Source organism: Ambystoma mexicanum, chromosome 8, assembly GCF_040938575.1.
Source record: "Ambystoma mexicanum isolate Mex_15411 chromosome 8, UKY_AmexF1_1, whole genome shotgun sequence".
Taxonomy (NCBI): domain Eukaryota; kingdom Metazoa; phylum Chordata; class Amphibia; order Caudata; family Ambystomatidae; genus Ambystoma; species Ambystoma mexicanum.
In genome coordinates this window covers 519,772,374-519,789,616 of record NC_090929.1, presented here as the reverse complement: position 1 = coordinate 519,789,616, position 17,243 = coordinate 519,772,374, and the positions used below count along the sequence as shown (strand labels likewise).

The window sequence follows — 17,243 nt, the reverse complement described above, 5'->3', positions numbered from 1 at the left end:
TATTTTTTTTTTTTTAATACAATGGGGCAAGTATTGGACCTTGTATGATAGCAACCTCGTCTGTCTCCTCCCCCTCACCTTACTTCTCCCTCTCCCTCTCCCTGCAGCACTATCTGAAATGTCGTCAGGCCTAGTACGGTAGTAGCTTGTTTTGTTCCTCCCCTCCCTTTCTGCACCCCTCTTCCTCACCTTTTGTTTTCTCCCGCTCTACCAGAAATGACATCAGGCCTAGTACGGTAATCACCTGTCTGTTTCCATTTCCTTCCCACTCTCCCCCTTCCTCCCTTCTTTATCTTCCTTATCTATGTCTTAGCTCTTGCACTATCTGAAATGTCGTCAGGCCGAGTATGATAGTTAATTTCACTGTTACTGTTCATGGCATGTAAGAATGTCATTGCATTTTCCCTTGTTCCCTCCCTTGCCTTGAAGCGCTTTGAAACACATTGTGTATAGGCGCTATAATCATATCATATATCAAAACATCAAGGAATCCATTGATATATTGAATTGGAAATTTTATTTTGGGTAATACAAATGCTTAAAAATGTGCAGATCAACATTTATGAAGAAAGTTTCGCTGCAAAGCGTAATTTCTTTGAATGAAATGGAAGGGTTGGGTCTGAAAGCCACATTTCACAACATCCTTAGTCCAGCAAAGCAGCAGGCAGAGTCCTTTGCAGGGATTGCTCCATAATGGGATGGCAAGCTTGGTACTTTGGGGAGCCTTTTCTCAATAGCTGTGGGGTGTAAAGTCCTATTTTAGGATCCCGTAAAGTAACTGACTCTGCCCCAATCCTACCCACTTTTCAGACATCAGCATGTCTGGAAAGTATGTTCCTCCCTCTATGCCAGTCTGCTTCCAATTTCTTTTTTCTCTGCCTAAATTGGTTGAGAGTGAAATTTAGCAAAACTGTGCTACATTTCCAATACCCCACCAGCAATTGATTGACTTAAGTGATTTTCAGTGTTTGGAAGTAGTAGAGTCTATTGTGCCACATGATCTGCAAATCTGTTTGACCACTGATTTTTGTCCCTGCACTCCTAGTTTGACATGCTGGAAATGGACCGTCTGGAGCGGCAACTGGTGAATCTGCCTCTGCTCTTCGACCCCTCCTCCTATATCCCAGACACTGTGGACCTCACTGAGGACTCCAATGCCCGTGAATACTGGCTCAGCTGCTTCGAGGAGTCTTTAGCTGGGGTGAGGTTGATGAAATTAAACTTAAGTATTTCCAGAGTAACTCACAGACTGCACCCTGTGTTTGTTCTTCTGACCATGTTTTGAAAGCATGTTCATGTTAAATGTATTTGTACCGCGCACCGTCACCAACAGTATTGGTCCCCAGGCGCTCAGGCCGATCTGCAAACAAGAAGGCGGGGGTGTTAATCGGGTGAAGAGGGAGTAGGAAAGTGAGAAAAGTGATGTCCTGTTGGCAGCTTCAGTTCGGTTTTCTCTGTGTGCTGAGCTTGGGTGTGAATATCAGATCGATGTGAGTCCTCGTGTGTTGTTGGTGCGAGTTATGTGGTGTTTGTTTGTTGCTGCGGTGTGGTGAAGTGCGTGCGGTTTGTTGTGCAAGAGGGTGGCTGTGTGGATTTTTGTGTGAGTTAAGTATACCGAAATTTGAGATTTTGGGTTAGTGGTTATATGACTTAGTCCTTATAATTCTTGTTCTATGTATCCGGTTGTCCTATGGAATGGGCATAATCTTTCTCTTTTTCTTTCCAGTCCGTCTAATTGTTAGGAGTGATGGCATGGCAAGTTCCGATCTGTTATTTCCGACCTCTGTGTAACAGGTTGAGGCTCTGTATTTTCCCCCACTCTGGTTTTGGTGCTGTATTTTTACAATCACCCACTCCCTTCCCATCTATTTCCTGTTGGTGATCCATTGCTGCCTGTGTTTCCTTTTTAGGCCAAAGTCCCTTACCCTTCCATCCTGATCTGTGTGATCGTTCTTTGGTATGATTCTAGCTTATCTATCTTTCAATTAGTCAGTTGATGTGCCGTACATTGTTCCTCCCTTGCGTCAGTTGATGGGTGGTAGCTTGGGGAAATGGGGGTGATCGGTTTCCTCTCTCAGCATTGTTTCAGAAGTTTATTTCCCCTCATAGGCACTCTTTCTAGTTACAGAGTGAAGATCCAAGATTTGAGGAGTTTTCTGAATAGGAGGTGATTGTGTTACTTATGTTCTTTGGTAGCTCGTTCCAGGTTTTTGGGGCGAGGTAAGAGAAAGAGGATCCTCCTGGATTTTCTTTTGTTATATGGTTTTGGTTCCAAACTGATGTCGCTGCTGGATCAGAGTGGCCTTGTTGGGCCGTGTATGTTTATATTTTCTCATAGGCACTCCGCGCCTTGGTCGTGGATTGCGCTATGCACATTGATTAGAACTTGATTCGCTGTTTTATTGCTAGCCAGTATAGCGTTTTCAGCGCTGGTGTGATGTGTTCTCTTCAAGGTAGTTTGAGGAGCAGTCTGGCTGCTGCATTTTGTATACATTGAAGTTTTTTAAGAAGTTGTTCTGGCATGCCGGGATATAGGCTATTGGCATAGTCTACTCTGGACATGACAAGAGCGATGGCGGTGAGCGTTTTGTTGCCGAATGACAGGAATGATAGGATCCTTTTTACTGCTCACAGGAGAAATGAGCCTTTCTTGATTAGAGTGTTTACTTGTGACTCTAGAGTAAGTTTGTTGTCCATCGGAACTCCCAGATTTTAGTTTGTTGTCCATCAGAACTCCCAGATTTTTTACAATCGACAATGGGGCTGGGGTTGTACCAAGTTCTGTTGGCCACTGCATGTAGTGGTTGTCTCCTCTATTTTTTGTGATGATCATTATTTCTGTTTGGCCTGGGTTGAGTTTGAGGTAGTTTGAGTTCATTCGATTGTTTATTTCACAAAGGCAGCTCTCCAATGTTGTGTTTTCTTCTTGTGTGTCCTGTATTTTGTAGACTATTTGTGGGTCGTCAGCGTAGTTGTAACAGGTGAGGCCATGTCTTTTAATGATCTTGATTAGTTGAGACAGGTAGATGTTGAATAATGGTGGGGACAAGGATGATCCTTGTGGTACTCCGCATGTGGATTCTCTTGGGTTGGGTTTCAAAGATTTTATCCATAAAGTGTCTGTTCTGTTTGTTAGGAAGTATTTGATCCATAGTAAGGCGCGGTCGGTGATTCCAATTTCTTCCAATCTCATGATGAGGTTATCGTGGTTAATTATGTCGAATGCCGCGGAGAGGTCTAGAAGTATCAAAGCGGTACTATTGTATGAGTCTGTTTGCCTTTAGATCATCCCAGATTGAGAGAAGTGCTGTTTACGTTCGTCTCATTGGTCTAAATCCTTCTTGTTGCAGGTCCAAAATGCGATGCTCTTCTATGAATTCTTGGGTTGTTCTATATATGTATATTTCCAGGAGTTTAGCTGGGTACTTGATGTTTGAGATAGGTATGTAATTGGAGAGGTCCTCCACGTTTCCTGCTGTATCCCTGAGGAGTGGCTTGATGTATGCTGATTTGAAGGATTGTGGCACTTTCCCTGTTGAGATTGATTGGTTGAAGACGTTTCTGTAGTAGTCCATGGGTGTTCCTTGTGAGAGGATTGATTTGTATATGTCTGGGGGGCAGGGGTCCGTGGGTGAACCCGTTTTGTTTACCAGTTTGACAAATGTCTCCACTGATATTTGGGGGAAGCTTCAGATTTGTTTGTGCATTCTTCGTCGGGTTGGATGGGTTGCATATTGATGTTGCATGGTCTGCTTTGTATGGTCTGTTGGATGGTCATGATTTTGGTTTTGAAATGATCTTGGAGGTAATTGCTTAGGTACTTCGATGGTATTGAAGTGTTGTTGCAGCCAGGTGGGATTTTTATTTCGTTTTAAATAGTTCTTTTAGGTGTTTGTTGCCTTGAAGGTTCTGTTGTCATAGTATTTCCTTTTTGATTTTTGTAATTCCTTTTTGTTTGAGTGGTTATGTTGTTGGAATTTGAATTACTTTTCGCAGTCGTTTTTGATCCTCCATTGTAGTTCAAGATTTCGTTTTTTCTTTTTCATGGTGCTGCGTAGTGGGGTAAACCATTTTGCTGTTCTTTTGCATGATGGGGTAAAGTTTTTCCTGGCGATCTCGTCTACTGTTGTCATGATCCAGTTGTGAAGTAGTTCTATTTTTTTTCTCCAGGTCCGCGTCGTCAATATTTGTTGCGTGTGGTTTTCTGATTTCTAGTAGTTGGTTAAGTTTCAGTTTTTGATGGTTCTCCAGTTTCTTTTCATGATGATCGGTGGCTTATCCTGGTGATGAGTTTTTTTTTTTCGTGTGGGTTGCTCCTTTGACTAGTTGATGTAATTTAATTGTTGCTAATTGGATGGCTAGAGATTTGTGTGGTTCTGGTTTCTTCATCGAACCAGATGTTGAAGTCACTGAGGATAATTAGGTGGTTGTGCTCGATTGCTAGGTTGGTTATTGATTGCTAGGTTGGTGATTGCTTCCGTGAAGGCATCTACGAAGGTCTCATCGTAAGTTGGTGGTCTGTATTCCAGTATGAATTTCAGGTTTGTTCTGGGGTTTGTTGATAGGCAAATTATTAGAGATTTGCAGTTATCAATGTTTAATGGATCTTCCAGTTTAATTTCAAGATGTTCCTTGTGGGTTATTGCCAGTCCGCTACCTCTTTTGGTTTTCCTGTTTGCTTGGACATATATGAAGTCATCAAGCAGGTAGTTGTTGAGAATGATCTTGTAGTTGTCATCTAGCCATATTTCAGTTACGAATAGGATGTCGATCCCTCCGTCACATAGGTCGAAGATTTCCGTGGCATGTTTGGACATTGACCTTGCATTGATTAGATTGCAGTGGATCTTTTTGATTTGGTTCGGTTTATTTGTTGTTCCATGTTTTGATGTGTGGGTGTTCAATTGGGGTGCTTCTGTGTTCTGGCTGAGGTTCCGTGGAGGTTGCTTCATCATTGAATCGGTCTGTTAGATTGATAGTTGGATTGTTGACTTCTACTGCTTCATCATCTCCTTTGGTTTGATATGGATATCGGTAGTGCCCTTCCGTTCTTGTAATATATGGAGTAAGGGGATTGGTATCATCCCATTCTCTTCTTGGAGCCTCCCTTCTTTTTTTCTGTTGTTCGGGGGAATTCTTTGCCTGTCTCCTGATGTCAATGTCGTTGAAGTATCGAGGTTCTGCGGTTGCTGCGAGGTACGGTGTAAGCTATAAGGATGTTTCTCTTCCAAGGTTTGTTCTGTTGATTTTATTTGGCTGGGTCTGTTCTCTATTCAATGCGGCTTCTACTGAAGGCAGTCGAGTTTGTGTATCCGTATTAGTTGTTCCATGTTCCTGCTCTTTGTCTGCGTCCAATTCTGCATCACAGCATTTTGGTTCCTCGCTGGTAGGAGTTGGGTCTGGGTATTGAGTTGACAGGGGCAGATGCTTGCCTGTTGTGCCTTATGCTAGGATAATGTTGAGTTTTATCCTCTTATGTTTCAATACCTGGACGCTCTCCGAGGGTGACTTTCTGCTCAGTCGGTTGTGTTAGGGTGTTCCTCTTTCTATGGGAGAATTGTCCAAGGGAGTAAGCGAGTACTAGGGTTTGGACATGTGGAGCGGCTGGTTATGGGTGGGCTATGGGGTGCAGGTTAACTAAGGTAGTGATTTTGGTTGTAATTACTAGCTTTTAGTGGCTGCTGAGTGTTCTTGGGTGTCGGGCGGGGGGGGCCTAGGACCCAATTATGGTAAGTACTGGTAGAATACCCAGAGGTTTGAGATGACAAGATAGTGGAGAGCCTAGGTTTCACAGGTTGTTTACAATGTATAGTATTCTTAGCTTTAGGATATCAGAGGTTGGGAGAGGATCTAGGTTTCGGCGAATGCTATGCAATAATTAAACATCTCGATTCCTGACTGCTAGACGAAAGGAGAAAGGCTTCACAGAATGACCGGCAGTAATTCAAGCACCTAGATTTGAGACACCTGGATAGAGGGAGAAAGGGCCTAACGAGTGGGGACAGCAGTAAATACAAAAGCAGTAGTAACAGTAACACAAAGGCAGGTAATAATCAGAAAGACTCCTTTTTTAATTCCTGAATAGTGCTGGTTGGCACAGTCAGGCCAATTCTGATAGACAACCTGACTGAGACAGACAGCAGTCTAAGAAAGTCGACGCTAGATGTGAGAGGCTGTTATCTGGTGCATGTGGCTGGGGTACATCTACTGAAACCAATGTTTGGCGTAGGGCTAACTGAGGACAATATATCTCTGGTTTGGATAGTCTATCGTAGAGCAATATATGGCTAAGAGCTACAGGCTAACTAGATGCAGAATTTGGCTCTTGTGGGCAAACTACATAAAGCACTATTTGGCTAGGGGTCGAATCTAACTGTGATAGTACTCCACAGGTGAGGTTTGAATGATTTTCGATTGGTTTGGACAATTTACAGAGGAGCATCAGTGATGCCTCCTACCTTGTCGGTCGCTGCTGGTTGACGGCTGCAGGCACCACAGGCTAACACGGGCAAAAGCGGTCTGGAGCTGCTTCTTTGAGATCTGCCCTTTGCCTTGGGGTCCTTAGCCGAAGAGGCTGCCCAGGCAGTGGGCTGCCCTAGGGGGGGGTGTGGTTAAGAGCCTGCCTCCTGGAGGGAGACAGCCATTCGAGGACAAGGGGCAAGGGAGCGGTCACACCGGTGCGGCAGAGAAATGGAAAAAAGTCCAGAAGGCAAGTGGAAATGGCTGCCAGGAGCAAGGCAGAGACACACCGGACTATTCTAACCAATTGCAAGGGGGGGAGGGGGGGACAGTGGGTACAGGAATGAAGCTAGAAACAAAGGACTACACCCCATGGACTGTACACTCTAGATGCAGGCCAGCTCAGAAAAACAGGGTGAGAAGCCACAAACACAAGAGAAACCCACCAGAATAGCGCACACTGGCCTGAAAGAAGCAAATGATTTAAATGGCAGTCACTCACACTTATCTGCCTCATGAACACTTTTGCTAACGGCTAAGATTTTGACCAGGATTTATATTTGTGTGAATTCTATTTGTAGAATCCATATGCTTTTATTTGCTGAAAGCAAACAATGCTTACGATCTTGCAGTGTAGGCCTTCAATGCACATCATAAATGCTCACAAAATTGGGAAATTCCACATCGCAGGGTGATGGACAGCGAAGGGAAGAGATGGCTACGAAGAGAGAAGCAGTCCCATAGGTCAAGCTGACCCTTCATAGTGCTGTCCATCTGCTACAGTCCACATTAGATATTAACTCGGGTCAGGTGCTCCTAGAGATCCATCAATGTTTTTAAGGCTCCCGTGTCCATTACTGTCTCACATTTAGTGGCACAAACAAATCTGGTGTGCTAGTCATCAATGTGCAGCGTGATGATGAGGATCATCTTAACATTGAAGGTCATGTCGCACAAGGCTGTGACGAGGATGCTGTTACTGTTCCAGGTGTACCCCATCTTTGTTAAACGAAACCTCTCCATCAACAATAGCCCCATCAAAGGTGCAGATGAGCAATCAGTCAAAACACATAATACATTCCAGTCTAGGAAGAGACTACGGGAAGTAAAAAGGTGAATGAAAATGAAGGCCTTTCAAGGAAGTACAAGAGTGACGTTTTTGCATGCATTTTCACAAGCATATCTCGAGGAACCTACACTCTTTACGACCACTGAGTCACCTCACCAAGCTACTGCCAACCTTCATTGTATATATTGCTTTGCCAGGTGGTAATTCCATTACCCACCGGTTCACTTGTGTGCAAGCATTGTGGATCAACCATGATTTTTCCAAAATTTGCACTTGGATAAAGTTATGCTTACAAGGCCGATCAAAAAGTACGAAAATGTGACTCAGAATATGGGGAAATCAGCAGGTAGGGGCAAACATTCTTTCTCTTTTCCTGATTGTTTGCTCTTTTGGAAAAAATGGGCCAAGGCAATTGGTGGCCTAGTTTTGAATTTTTGTCATGTCCTCTAAGAAGCCTGCACCATTGCCTTATTCGATCTCTACATCTTTCTGGGGCTCTATCCAACATCTGCTGCAATTCTTGCAACGGGAATAATAGGAATACCTGCTAGGGATCATTCAAGAAGAAACAATGCGTCTCCTGTGCTTCCTCAAACCTGACTGATCATTCCACAAAGGAGTACTGTCCTATCCTTTCCCCGAGATTGAAGTCCTAGCTGTACTATCCTATCCTTTTCACGAGATTGAAGTCCTAGCTCTGACTCGAAAGCGGGTGATCAGATCAGCAGTCAGAAATCCAAGGTCTTCCTTTTCCTGGAACCATAATCTTTTGCTGTTTACCCAGTGACCATTTTCACAAGATGAAATCTGAAGCAGAGACCTTTGAAAACAGCAGAATCTATCAGGGACCCCAGTTTTCGCGAGACAAATAGCCTGGCAACTAATAGAAATATGTGAAAATTGAGTTAAGAATTAATGATGTTATAATTTCTAGATATGAATGTCTGACAAGACTTGACTGAAAAGTGTAGAACTTTTTTTAGATCAAATCTGCTGTAAATTTAGTCATTTTAGTTTTAGGATGATTGCACATATATTGTATTGTGTAATTACGTGTACATTGTGTTGAACATTCAAAGTATACATCTAGTGCAATCTGCCTTAGATTGGCCAGTCGGACATCTACCCAATGCCCGAAAGAGCAACGGGCAATGTTGGGCTGGTTTCCTTGCCATTGTATGGGCCAATGCTGGTCTTTTTCAAATGCTTGATACGGATTGTACTCAAATCATTTTGTTCAATGTGTTCAGTGTACAATTAGTGACTACTGGCAAGTGCTGTTGTGTAAAAGCAAGCAGTTCACACTGCAGTGCTGTCCGGCTCATCTCTATACAGGTGCATGGTGTGTCCATTCGATAGTGTGCTTGTTTTATGTGAAGCAGTCCAGGGGCCAGATTACAGAAACTTTGCACCAGTGCAAGTGCAAAGTTGCACGGTATTAGCACGAGGGCAGAGTTTGCCCTATTTTTAAAAACACTGGGACATCTTAGAAAACCATTGCCCCAAAACAAGTGCAGTTTGGCATGGTTATAAGCACCAAGGCAAATATTAGCATAGTGCAAAAAAGATATATTTCCGATGCATTTTTACACCAGCGCAAAGTTTGCCCTAGTGCTAATACCATTCCGTATTAGCACTTTGGCAAACTTTGCCCTGGTGCAAAAATGCAGTGAAAATGTATTTAGCCCTGGTGCTAATACCATGCCAAACTGCACTTGCACGGTTTCTGTAATCTGTCCTCAGATAGGCATCAGCTTATTACTGCATCTCTCCTAGGACAGATGGCAGCCAGTGGGCCTGCACTGCGCAGAACCATAGGATCCAGGAAGTGGAGGATGAGAAGTCTCACTTTTCCCGCCACCAATGAGAGGGGGTGGCAGTTTCTAAATGACTTGTGCTCCCTTCTTGCCTGACAGCTCTAACACTGAAGTTGATCTCTGTGGTGGGCAGTCATAATTTCGAAAAAGAAATGTCGACAGACAAAAATGTCGACAAAAAAATGTCGGAAAAAAAAATGTCGACTTTCGTTTTTTTTAATTATATATTTATTTTAGGGGTTCGGGAGTTAAAAAAAAAAGGGAAAAATTAAAAAAAAAAAAAAAAAGGGGGGTTGCATTGAAAAAAAAGTCGACATTTTTTTTTTCTACATTTTTTTTTCGAAATTTTGACTTTCGACATTTTTGTTGTCGAAATTATCACTATAAACCGATCTCTGTATTTGAACAGAAGGAGCCTGGATAATTTGTGGTGGCCTATTAGGAAGGAGAGAGAGGTGACTGGGGAAGTTGAAGATGGATGAATAGAAGTAATGTGAAGGTGGCTGGTGCTGGGCTGGTGCCTAAAGAAGCCATCCATGAGGACGGTGCAGAGAGCCCCTGGTGATCGGTCCGTGTTACAGGAGGGTACATCTGGGAGCACGTCTGCCACACAGGAATAACAAGGGGATATTTAACTTTTGGAATGCGCACAGTAAAAAAGCCTCAATGGAGAGGAGGAGATGTAGACCCTGGATGTCCCAGTGCTGGCTACTGTTGTGCTGCGCGGTCACACTGACATGCTACACTTTTGGTCGGAAAGGTCAAAGGTGCAGATGGGTTGCTGCTGAGAGGAGTGACTGTCCCTTTATTGCCTTGTGAACCTTGTTAGGAAGGACTGTCATTTTAAGGGGTTGGTAGGCACCTTTTGATTACTGAGTTATGCAGGAGCGTTGAGCTTGAGCGCAAGAAACTAGTTAACCCACCAAAGCACGCCAGAGACAGAATAGGGGTGGAGTCTGATCTCATCTTAGTTGCTCAGCTAGCGGTTGGTGTCCTACTCGGCTAGTGTCGTTATCTAGCAGTTATAGAAACAGACTGCCCAGCCATATGACATTCTGGCAATACAGTGAAAAATGGGCATAGCTGCAAACTGGTGCCAGGTTGTGTGACTCTTTGAGATATCCTGGCTTTGGACTATGCATGCTGGGACTTGTAGGCACATTTTAAATCTCCCAACTGGGGTTTTTGCTTGAGTGGGCTAGGTATGAATTGTCTTACTATATTAATCATGGAACTTGCAGGAACACAAGTAGATTGCAAGATGAATACTGATAAGTTTCTTAGCTGGGAGTGTGGCTTTCATTTTTGTGGGTCTTTCTTACATCAGTAATAACAGCAGGTTTGCATGAATCTTTATGCCCTCTTTACATGGGGATAACTGGTGTTGAGTCTTCAAATGCTTCCTTAGCTGGTATGAAAACATTTACTGCAGCAAAACGTCTTGCAGTTACTGCAAGAAGAATTGCATGCCTCATCTGCCAATCTGATAATTAAAACTACCCACTTTAGATCATTAACTTGAATGCCATTTGAGCCGAGCCAAGTGGTGGCCTGTTTATTGGGCCCACACGCCTCTGCTGCTCACTGTCATATATCCACCCTGGCATCCACCTGGCTGCACTCTCCACTGCGTTCCCTGATGTGCCTGGCAAATGCTGACTTCTCATTGTGCCGCCCCGGTCCCTATATGATCAATGTTATTTAGTCAATGCTAGCCGTTTGCACACTCTGTACACTCAGGACACCTTATGTTTGCTGACATTTAGCCAAATCTAGGCACTTGTATGCCTATTGTTGATTTTGCATTGCCCTAGCTAAAATCGAACCTGCCTATTGTTGATTTTGCATTGCCCTAGCTAAAATCGAACCTGCCTATTGTTGATTTTGCATTGCCCTAGCTAAATTCGAACCTACCTTTTGTTGATGTTGCACTGCCCTAGCTAAAACTGAACCTGACCATTGTTCATTGCCCTAGCTAAAATCGAACCTGCCTATTGTTGATTTTGCATTGCCCTAGCTAAAATCGAACCTGCCTATTGTTGATGTTGCATTGCCCTAGCTAAAATCGAACCTGCCTATTGTTGATTATGCACTGCTCTAGCCAAATTCGAACCTGCCCACAGCCACGAAGCATATCCCTTAGGTGTCCATCCACTATGCTCCTTAGGGCACTCCTCCTTATACTGTACCACATCCTGCCCTCTGAAGCAACAATCTTCACTCAGCCACGCACACATCTGACTCGGCCGACACACCCTCAGCCATCAAATTCCATGTCTCTCCCTAGCCTTGTCCCACAGACCCTGTGCATGGCAACCCCCACAATGGTCCCTATGACACCCACCTCTGGCCTCCAACACCTCAATATCGACATTAACCCCTACCTCAATGACCCAGCCCTCTGGCTGGAACACTTCGTCAGCAAACCTACTCCAAATCAACCGTGTTCCCTATCTCTTAGAAACAAAAGATTAGGCACCAGATTCCGCATACGCCCCTCCCGTAGTAACCTCCCTAAACAAACACAACACACACTTCCATGCTCACCCATTGCACCTAACAATAGCAAACACCCCACTACAGAGGCGAAATTGCCTGTTATCAAGGGCGCCCTTATCAACGCCAGATCCCTCCCAGCGCACGCTCTAGACATAGCAGACCTTATAACATCATCAGACCTTGACTTCATTGCCATAGCTGAAACCTGGCTACATGCCACATCCGGCCCTTCCTTGTCCCTTGCCATATCACTCGACTTCAGCATAATGAGATGTGACCGCACCTCTGCCTCCCACTATAGAGGTGGTGGCCTAGCCAGCATTCACAAAATCACTCTGGATTTAAGAGTAATGACCAATACCAAACTTGAGTCCGCTGAACTATCATCAGTCAAACTCGCACTAACACCCAACCAAACAGCCACCATCCACCTAATCTACAGGCACCGAGGCCCTGCACCCTCCTTTGTCGGCGAAATATCCACCACCCTCCTCGACAATGCTAAAACTAACTCACAAATCATCCGTGGAGACCTCAACTTGGGCCTTGGCGACCCCAAAGATCCTATTGCACTTGATCTGGAAAACACCCTTACCAACTCTGGCTTCACCTTGCATATCCAAGAGTCCGCGCATTCTAAAGGCAGGACCCTCGACTGGCTAGCCAGCTCTAATTGTAATATCAATGTCCTGGCCATTATCCCTTGCCTTTGGTCAGACCACCACATCATCTCATTTAATATTGAAGCCGCCCCCGGATCCCGACCGTGATGGTGCCTGCTCTCCCGACCAGAAACAAAAAGGACATAACCAAGGAGAAACTTCTCCCTCTGCTACTCCCTATGCTCAATGCGGCCACTGACTCCTGTAATGACCCTACCACCTTAGCGGGCATCTATAACTGCAGCATGCTGACAGCTATAGACTCTATGGCCCCCGTCAAATTGAGGAAGGCCAAACCACGAGCAGACCTGAACTCCTGGTTCACCCCACAACTAAGAGTACTCTGCAAAACCAAACGCTGTGCCGAAAACCGTTGGAAAAGTCACCCTTCGGACGCGCACAAAGATGGCTTCGTCCTGGCATCGCTCACCTACAAAGCAGCCATTATAGAGGCGAAAAAAGAATCCCTTAATAATCGCATCTTGCTTGCTGACTCCAACTGTAAAGAACTATTTAAGATCTTAAAAGAGCTTGAAACCCCCGTTAATCCCCCCCGACACCTGCATTAAAGACAGCAAATGGTGTGCTAACATTCAGGCAGCACTACTGAATAAAATCACCATGCTTCAATCTGAAATCACAGCCAAACAAGACAGCCTGAAACTGGACAATCACCCTCCTACCCCAGCAGGGGCCCTCCCCCATGACCTGCCCAACTGCAAACGATTTGCCTTCTCTCCACTCACCACTGCGGAGGTAGAAAACATTATCCTGAGGATCAAACCGTCCAACTGCCAGGGCGACCCCTGCCCCAATTATTAAGGAATCCGCCCACGATCTGGCCCCATTTATCACATCCTTTATCAACACCTTTAAAACTGGAACTGTCCCTGACAACCTTAAGGATGCATGGGTGATCCCTTTGCTCAAAAAACCCTCTCTCGACCCTAGCATTCCTACGAACTACCGACCCATTCCTACTGTCCCGTTCCTGTTAAAAATTCTAGACCGTGCAGCATACCTGCAAATCCAAGAGTACCTGGAAGCCAATAATCTTCTAGGTCTTAGACAATCTGGTTTCCGCCCCAGACACGAAACAGAGACAGCTCTACTAGACTTAAAAACTCAAATTGAAGCTCCAAACTTGCCTTGTTACTTCTACTTGACCTCTCTGCGGCCTTCGATTTGGTCAATCACCAAATCCTATGCAAGCATCTTCACTCGGCTGCCCATTTCTCACCATCAGCTACGACCTAGATCAAATCATTCTTGAGCAATAGATCTATGCGTGTCTTTTCACAGTCCGCAGCTGCAGCTCCTTCCCCTGTTCACTGCGGCGTCCCCCAGGGCTCTTGTGTGTCGCCAACGCTCTGTTTTTACAAAACCGCTCTTTGATGTACTTGACTATCTGGGTGTCTCCTATACGAATTATGCTGACGACACCCAGATACTCATTCCCATCACTGGAGACTACTTGGCTGACACTAAGGCCCTGAACGATGTTTACCTGGTCATCCAAGCGTGGATGGCACAACACCAGTTATGCCTCAACGATGACAAGACTGAGCTCCTCATCTTGGGCACTACGCAACGTCTTAGTAAACTTGAGCCGTCCTACCAATCGTTTATCATCGATGGCAACACCGTCCAAGTTTCGAAAGACACCAAAACTCTAGGCGTCTACATTGACGCCACCTTATCACTATCCAGACAAACAAATGCAGTCAGATCTTCCTCAGCATACACCTGCAAACTCATTGCAGCTTGCAGGCCATTCCTGACCACCCCTAACACAGTCACACTGGCCAGAACTCTCATCATGGCCAAAATTGACTACGGGAGCGCCCTCTACCTAGGAACTAGCCAAGAGAATTTGAACAAACTGCAAATCACCCAGAATAACACCATTAGAGCTGCCTTAAACATCCCGCGTAACCACCACATCTCGGAATCTAGATCCAACTTACGCTGGCTACCGGTCAAACGGAGAATCTCACTGAAAGTCTTAGGACTTACCCACAAATGCCTAGCTAACCAAGTCCCCCCGTATCTCTGCAGCCGAATATCCTGCCACGCGCCTACCCGCCCGCAAAGAACCGCCCAGACTCAGTGTCTAACCATCCCCAGGTTCAAACTACATAAAGCGGATGGATCTAGCTTCCCCGTCCTAGCCTCCAAGCTTTGGAATGCCCTCCCTCTCACCATCAGATCTGAAGAATGCTTTAGTGCCTTCAAATCCAAAACTAAATCCTGGCTTTTCAACCAGTCTTGATTCTGGACCTCCTATGTTCCTGAGAGCCTGCCCCAGCATAACGCCTGCCCTACTCTATCCTCTGTAAATATGTATATTGCTGTATGTATGCACTGAATACTTTGCACTGTTTAAGTCGTTTATATGTATGCTAATGTAACCATGTCTAAAGTTGCGCCCTGATGCCTCCGGGCCTGAAGGTGCGCGTTACAAATAAAACAAATACAAATACCAATTTTCAAAGTGGAAAACAAAAACTAGTTGAAGGTGTCGCACATACAGGGATCGAAATAATGATTGGGTAAGCAGGAGCTAAATGCAGCTCCTGGGTATACAGGATTAACCAGTGACAAGGAGCTGCCATTTGGGAACAAGGTGCTAGTACATCGTGTTCAGCAAATCTAACTTTCACATAAGATGCAAACTTTATTTTTCACGTTAATTAGGACTCCCTATGCTTTAAATGTTGTAGATTGTCCAAACGCACAGCGTTAATTTAACAAAGCTGTGTTTTGTTCTTCATCAGTTGGCCTGGGGAGCCGAAAGTAGCTCCTGGTCTGCTGGTGTCAAGGAAACAAGGCCCTTCTAGGCTACAAGCAGGAGCTGAAGAACTCCAAGCTCCTCTCAATTTCGAACACTTGTTACATGGGGACAAATGGCAGGTATGAAGCTTTACTCATTTGTCCCAAAATAATCTATTTTGAGTGGCACATAGCAGCGTAAAGCAATTAAACCATCAGAACTCCAATAGGCAGTCCTCACCGTGATCGCCCTATTTGAATTATTAACTCTCAGCTTTGATTGTACTGACCCAAGACAGAACATTAGAGCAACAGCTGCAGCAGGGCCCTCTTAAGCACTTTTGGGGCCCTGGGCACGGACCTCTTTGGGGCCCCCCTCCACCAAACCAATTAAGTGATCAAGAATATCTACCACGCTCCCCCCCCCCGCCACAATCGCCACCCATAGGTTAATATGCTTCCTCACAGCATTAAAAATAAGGATGTTTACTCCCTTTAAGCCCCCTTACCATTTGAAGGCCAACATTATCGGTCTACGAAGATGTTACTTCTGTTCTAGCATAGATACAGGAGGCTTTTTTTATCACCATCATCCAGGAAGGTATGCAGCCTGTAGTATTGATCCCGGACTGTATGTAAAAGGTACATGTAACCCAGAATAGACAGAAAACTCACATTTGCTGCCTCACAGAATGCAAACATGCTCAAGCATGGATAAAGGAGAACAATTGGTAGGTAGGAGAAAGCTACAGATACAATAGCATGGATAGTGGATGCAGATTAGAAGCTACCAGGAAGGTGTATGTATCCAGACAGAATGAGATTATAAATGGGACATGGTTTTCAAATAGTGTTGCCATTAGAGATCAAAAGACTAATGTGCCTGTGGTGTGCAATTTATCAACGCTCGCTATTATAGTGGAAGCAACACTATAGCCAGTGAAACCATGACAGAGCCTGCTTTGAAGATCATACCCTGAGAAGGAAATCTCTCAGAGGGGCTGCCAATTTTGAAAGGTCTAGGGACTGGCAATTTCGAGAGGCTGGGCAATACAAGATTAAATTAGATGCCCACCATTACACACACTGGTTAAGGAATGAATCTGGGATTGGTGCCAACTCAGCAATTTTTGCATTTGAACACTTTCATTACTAGTTTTTACCATGAACTAAAATAATCTCATTTTATAAAACTGACTTGGAAAGTACACCAATCACATTACCAAACATGACCATTTTTAAAAACAAAATATTATACAATGTTTTAACACAGAATGATTCTAGCTTCTTTCTCTCAATCATCAAAAGAAGTATATAAGTACCATCATACCCATCAGTGTGATTTAACAGATTTAATCTGGGTTGGTCATCTTGTGAAATTGCCATTTATAAACGTGCAGAAAAACCTTTGACTTTTTTATAAATATGCAAAGTGTTTTTTGTGTCAAAGGAGCAGACTTTAAAATATGCGTGCCCGAGTCCTGCACCCTCTGGTCCGCTCCCTTCTTTCTACCACCTCTTCCACTCAAATGGTCTACATAAGAAGAAAGATCAAGTAATGGGCTAAATGATGCCACCAGCATGCGAGGAGGCAAACCTCACAAAAGACAGTACAGTAATGTACAACATATTAGATTATCTGACCAGGATCACTGTATTGTCTGCTGGCAACGCCAGGATACAAGCATGAATGCTTTGGTTCCAAAGTCGGATACTTATTCATCTCTGGGACTAACAGTTTATGCTCACCGCTGGAGGTGATTACCTAGGTTTTACAACACCCCATTGGAACAAACCAATTTCTAGACCTTCACCAAAAGGATGGCATTTTTGTTTTTATAGCAACCCTTATCTGGTGCAGATGGATTGCTGATAATAGCACCTGTTGTGCTGCAAGACCAAGTACATATGCAGGCAGGTTTATAAACTTCAGACACAGGAAAGGCTCAGCCAGCCTTACAGGAA

General features: G+C 44.4%; 1 protein-coding gene across 1 annotated transcript in view; it reads left to right on the top strand.

Annotated features, from left to right (window-relative positions):
- PANK4 (pantothenate kinase 4 (inactive)) overlaps positions 1 to 17,243 on the top strand; it is a 751,790-nt gene that overhangs the window by 445,798 nt on the left and 288,749 nt on the right. Inside the window, exon 10 of the mRNA XM_069610204.1 lies at positions 1,046 to 1,201. Within this exon, the coding sequence (XP_069466305.1) occupies positions 1,046 to 1,201 (156 nt within the window). The remainder of the gene's footprint in view (positions 1 to 1,045; positions 1,202 to 17,243) is intronic.